Source organism: Phoxinus phoxinus (assembly GCF_949152265.1).
Source record: "Phoxinus phoxinus genome assembly, chromosome: 7".
Lineage (NCBI taxonomy): Eukaryota > Metazoa > Chordata > Actinopteri > Cypriniformes > Leuciscidae > Phoxinus > Phoxinus phoxinus.
The window spans coordinates 18,036,408-18,042,407 of record NC_136882.1 but is presented as its reverse complement, the minus strand read 5'-3'; the positions used below and the strand labels follow the sequence as shown (position 1 = coordinate 18,042,407).

Below are 6,000 nucleotides of genomic sequence, written 5' to 3'. Positions count from 1 at the left end.
TTTCAAAATGTTGGTACGAAATAAATGTGCATGTGCTCCCTCCCACACATAAATGGTGCGTAAAACATTTGAACGTTCTGTATTCTTTTAGGCAAACTGATGACACATTATGTACTGTAATAATATGTCACAAGTTAATTTGCCCTGTCTTTTTTTCTTCTTCTTCTTGTAGCTGTTCAACTTTAGGTTAAACACAGTGCTTGTCACTTTTTACCCAGTCCTCCAATCACAGAGCAAAGACTGAACAACAATGAAAAGGTGGTTACTGCATTTTTATATTTAGTAATATTCATCAGAATTAGATACTAGCATTAAGACATTACTATCGTAGATATTCCAAATCATAGCAACCAAAGCACCCCCAACTGGCCTTTTTCAGAAGAGTGCCTGCCATTTTTTTAGCTGGCTAAAAACGCTTTGGTGGACACACATTTATTGCTTTTTTGTTGTTGTTAAACCTAAAAAGGGAGTGCAGAAGATTCTACAGCGTTCACGGACAAGTAATTTGCGTAGTTGTAATTCATAGGCGGAATTATGCTAATTGTGAATGAGTGTGCACACGCATTCGTTTACAAATGATTGGAATTCATTAACATACACACGATTAACTAAATCTGATGTTTACGAAGCATTTGTGAATCTGGTGGAGAGTTTCCGGGAAGGTCCGTTTTATGAGCAAATTACTCTAATTTAGACTTTATACACAATGAACCAAACTATTTAAATGTTGAGCAAGCAATCTCATTGGCTGCATATCTATCCATCCATCCATCCATCAATCCATCCATCCATCCATCCATCCATCCATCCATTCATCCATCCATCCATCCATCCATCGTACAGTAAATGCGTACTATACATTTATTTTATTTTACATTTATTTAATGTTATACTGTACAGTACATACATTTATTTTATGACATTTTATGTAACATACATACATTTATGTATCCTGTTGTACATGCTTTAATACTAATCAGTACTAAGTAAAAGAGATCAAAAAGTTTGTTTTGGTTCTTGAATTTTTAATGCCTTTCGATAAGCCTTAAAACACTGCTTTTCTCCAAACGTTTCATCCCACAGAGATGTGACCTGTTAAGCTAATTGCATTTATAGAAGAAAACTATGCATTAGGGAGATGCATTTTACATAATTTTGTTTGGCAATAGAAAAACACTATTAACAGCACAAGAGTGCTCGCCTATGAAAGAAGCTAAAAAGTGTGAAAGTAGGGTCAAGATCAATACGTTATTTCTGCATCTTCTGTGTCATCCGATCCTAGATCGGGAGACAGGCACTAATTTAAATTCGTGCCGGAGCCCGGTGATGCTACCATTAATTCCTGATAAGAAAGGACCGTTGTACTGCTTTCCTTAATCTTTGACTGATGCTTCTGCACAATCAATATCCTTTCTTTCTCCTTTTCCCTTTTTCTTTGTTTTTTTTTCTCTTGAAGATTGATTGTTCAGAGTTGTGAGCTGTTTATGCTCACTCCTCACGCCTCATTATTATCGCAATTAGGATGTCTTCTGGGACTAAGGTGGGGGTGGATGGGTGGGGGGCCGACATTAAAATCCACTGACCCTCCTGACGTTCTCATCTTGTCCGGGATGTTCAGCGAAGCAGCCTTTGATGGCAACTTATTGTGGTCAAGGGGTAAGAAAGCATCTCAAACAAGTGGATTAAGTGAGAGAGCGAGAGAACGAGAGGGGGCTGCGAGTGTTACGCGTATGTGTGTGTGTGTGTGTGAGAGAGAGAGAGAGAGAGAGAGAGAGAGAGAGAGCGGGAGACGGAGAGAGAAAGCAAGAGGACTGAGAGCGTGGGGGGTGTTTGAGTTGCCGCTGCTTGTGCCGGTGAAGAGGAAATAATCACAGTGTTGCTTCCTCATGAATTATTAAGAAGCCCCCCCAGCCTCTTTTAGCTTGAGCCAAAATGCTGCATTTTCATCTGTGTCTATAAAGCAAAGAAGAGGTTTGGTATATGTTTTTTTTGTTGTTGTTGCTTGTTTTCCTAGGTGTATCACAGCTGTTAAGCAGGACTCGTAAGCGTGCTGAACAAGTGCTCAGATGAGCAGTCCGAGCGCAGCACCACGAGCATCAGCACTGAAGAGCTGGAACTGAGAGACAGAGGCAATTCCCTCCACTGCACGCGACTGCAACGGCCGCCCTCGCTCTCGCTCTGCATGCCTTTTTTTCCCTTCCTTTCTTTCTGGAGTTGAGATCTTGTTCGTCAGAGCAACGGGAGTTTGTGGAAACTAGGGCTCCAAGCTGTTATCCAAGCATCCCAAACGCAGACCTGGCTGCCCACATGCCGATCGAATTTGTTTGCAAAATCAAATTTGCAGAGGAGGATGAGAAGCAAAAAGGCAACCAGGATGGGGACAAAGAGAGCCTGATCGAGGAGAGCTGCAGCCCCCCAGTCAAGGACCTGGCCGGCTTTGCCAGTGCTAGCTCTCTCCATGGAATTAACCACATCTTTGTGTCGGGCCGGCTGGGCGTCAGACAGACCCTCTGGGCTCTCGCGTTTCTGGTGTCCCTGGCTCTCTTTCTGTACCAGGCGGCAAAGTGTGCCATCTCCTACCTGGAGCATCCTCACGTCACTGCGCTGAACGAGGAGGCCACCCCGGAGATGGTGTTCCCCGCCGTGACCATCTGCAACATCAACCGTTTCCGCTTTTCCGCTCTTACCGACGCCGACATCTACCACCTGGCCAACCTGACTGGCTTGCCCCCAAAAAACAAGGACGGCCACAAGCCCACCGATTTGGAGTATCCGGCACCGGACATGCAGGACATCTTTAATCGGACGGGTCACCAGCTGGAAGAGATGCTGAAGAGCTGCAACTTCAGTGGGCAGAACTGCTCGGCCGGAAACTTTACAGTGGTAAGCTTGAGGAAAGTTTCTGATAGCGGTTTTAAAAGTTTCACTTTTGCTTTAGGAAGTTAACCTTAGAGGAAAAGGAAATGGCAAAAAACACTATTGCCCATTTATTATTAGAATCAAGAACATTATTGAGGTGTAATGAGCAATAAATGTCCATATTCCTGTATCATAGTGCAGGAATAGTGAGTTTATTTGCACTTTAGGACTGAATGTTCTGTTCTCAGTTGAAACTTTGGAGTCTGCAGGTGTTGCAAACAAAGTCAATTTATCTTTACAAGAGAAACAGTTTCTGTCAGCGGTGAGGTGGATAGATATGCTTTTTTCTTTGGTTTCCCCTGTAGTGACTATTCATTTGGACATGGTATTTGTAAATAGGGCACAGACTGGGCTTGCTACCCTCATTGTGTTCACAGGAGGGATCCTGTTTCCCTGTATTCGTGATTTCTTATAATGTACCGACAACAGCGGGAGATTCAGCTGTTCTCCTCTAGGGAGGAGAGCAGGGTGCATTTGTATATTTACTTTTCTGATGTTTGATACCTCCACCAGTGTCAGCCGCTGAAAGTGCACATGGCAACAGTATTGCTTTGTAAAAACTCTCGCTCACTTTTCATCCCTCCTATGCCAAGAGTGAAGTTTCCTCAATGTTGTATTTCAATCCTGTCACTGTTGGAATTAAATATTTAGAGTCTGAAATCATACATGATTTTTGCATTAGCTAAATTGGTTAAAACGAATAAAACAAATTCCATAAGCCCCTCAAGTGCACTCCAGAAGGTCTTATATGTGTCCATCATGCCATATTTATTAAAGTTATGTGTACTGATGGATGAATGAATATTAGTTTGGTAATGGCAAAGAACATTTGTCAAGCCATAATAGGATGTGTTGGACATGCATAGCCTTACCTTCCAGAGACAGATACATTCTCTGTCTTATCCTGATGATAACATGGAGTGTCCCTTTGATGTGTCATAGAGCTTTAGTCTTCTGTTCTACTCAAGGTTTCTCTCTCAGGTAGATACATATGTTTGATCCTAAGTACCATTTATGATAGAAGAAATTAAAAGTGACAGTTGAGACTCTCTCGGCTTCTCTCTTCCACTGCTACTTTCTTTCACCTCTTCTGTATGGTTTCTCTCCCCATTGGCCACGGCAGGGAAAGTACTGTTCTGCAGAAAGATAAAAGCAATGCTGAGAAGAGAAAGCGGTAAAACATGTGACAGGCAAATGTGAAGTGTTGTCCTCACTGTTGTTTGTGCTTACTGCATCAGACATTAAAAGACACATTTTTTCTCACCGTCATGTCGTTCCAAAGCTGTATGACTTTTTTTTCTTTCTGTGGAGCCCATTGGAGAAATTCTTGAAAATGTATTTTTGTCCAGTATCACTGAATTGGGACTGAAGCTTTTAAGCTTCAAAATTAATGCAAAAGCACCATACAAGTCTCATAAAAGTAGTCCGTATGACTTTAGCATTATATATGCGAGTCTTCTGGAGCCACATAATAGCTTTGTGAGATGAACAGTTGAGGAACAGACCAGAATTTAAGTCATCATCGAATTAAAATCATCTGGCCTTGGCCTCTTTGATATGTTCTCAGGAGATAATGAGAGAAGTAACAATGTCTGATTCATGAACAAATGATTCTTTTGAGTGATATCTTTTTATTAAATTGGTTGGTCTGATGATTCATTCACAAACCAGGTCAGATTTAAGTTCTGACTCATGACTCTCCTGTTCCATGAGCAGTGATTAATGGAGGGAAGTCTTTTCACTGAATATCAACTTAAATTCCTTACAGAAAGTTATTTTATAATTTCAAAAAATTTCGCAGACAAAAAGTCCATTAAAGGGAAAATAATGTTAAATATGAAGCACAGCTTTAGAAGTTCGAATAGCTTTCCGTTGGTCAGTCTGGTGATTCCACTTGACCAACCTGAACACAATCCGAAGTCTGCATGGTTAAATTCGCAGTCACGTGGATTCCTATTGAAATGACTGGATTTTGTCGGCAAAAATTCTCTGAACCTACTAAATGAAAGTCTCAATTACCATTCATTGTAACTGCAAGACAAAAAATAAAAACATCAGTTCATTCTTCATCATTTTTCCATTTGTCTTTCACTGCAGAAAGAAAGTCCTACAGGTTTGGAACAACATGAGGCTTAGTAAATGACGACAGAATGTTTTTTGAATTATTAAGAAGTATTTGTTTCTGAAGATGGGATGAGCTATCCCATGTCAGGCACGGACCTCTCACGAGCCACAGAAGTACTTCTTTATAAATTAATCTGCTTGGAAAGTTTCCTGCTCCACCATTCTCTCCCATCAGCCCTGTGATCTGTGTCTGAGAGGCTGTCAGTTAGATTAGTTACAGGCATCTTGCTGTCTCCACGCATGACGAGACACTTCCTCCATCCCACGGGCTGCGCAACCCAGGCAGAAAAACAAGGAGCAATTTTGAGAAGCCTCTCTTTAGCCTTTCCTCTGTGACAAGATTGCAGATGTAAGAGTAAACGGGATCACTGCGACCATCCCGGAAGCTTCGTATTAACAGCAGACGACTGATATTTTTAGCATGAAGTGTGAGAGATGACCTTAGCTGAGCTCGCTGGCCTCTGGGTGCGTGCGGATCACTAGCCTGAGGAAAAGAGCACACGGCGTGCTCGTGTCTAGCCGATTCCAGATGCTGTGTTTATTTAATGACTGCATCAGCAGGGAAAGTGCTATATTTTCGATCAATCACATCCCTGGCATTTAGCCCCACTACTTGGTTTCAGCAATTGCACTCATAATATGAGCTGTTCATTTGTCATTCCCACGCCCTGTGTCCTAGAGCTCTTCATGTTCAGAAACATTGCGACAATAATCATTATACCAAAAGAACAGAGGTACTTTTGAGAAAGTCTGCATCGTGGATCATCAGATGGTTTCATAATCAAACCAAAGGGCCGAAATTTTCAAAATTGAATGTGCATATTCATTTCATATTCATTTGTTGCCAAGCACAAATGTTTAATTTATGGTCTATTTGATTTATGCTGATGTTAATAAAAATAGCATTTCCATTTTGCCTCATTGAGGTAAATGAATTATGTAACTGCATTCAATTTA

The 6,000-nt window shown here is 41.4% G+C and overlaps 1 protein-coding gene across 1 annotated transcript in view; it reads left to right on the top strand.

Moving 5' to 3' along the window:
* The first annotated feature begins 1,080 nt into the window (after nucleotides 1–1,080).
* The window catches only part of asic4a (acid-sensing (proton-gated) ion channel family member 4a), a 102,422-nt gene continuing 97,502 nt past the window's right edge, over nucleotides 1,081–6,000 (top strand). Inside the window, exon 1 of the mRNA XM_079619008.1 lies at nucleotides 1,081–2,883. Within this exon, the coding sequence (XP_079475134.1) occupies nucleotides 2,308–2,883 (576 nt within the window). The 5' untranslated portion in view covers nucleotides 1,081–2,307. The remainder of the gene's footprint in view (nucleotides 2,884–6,000) is intronic.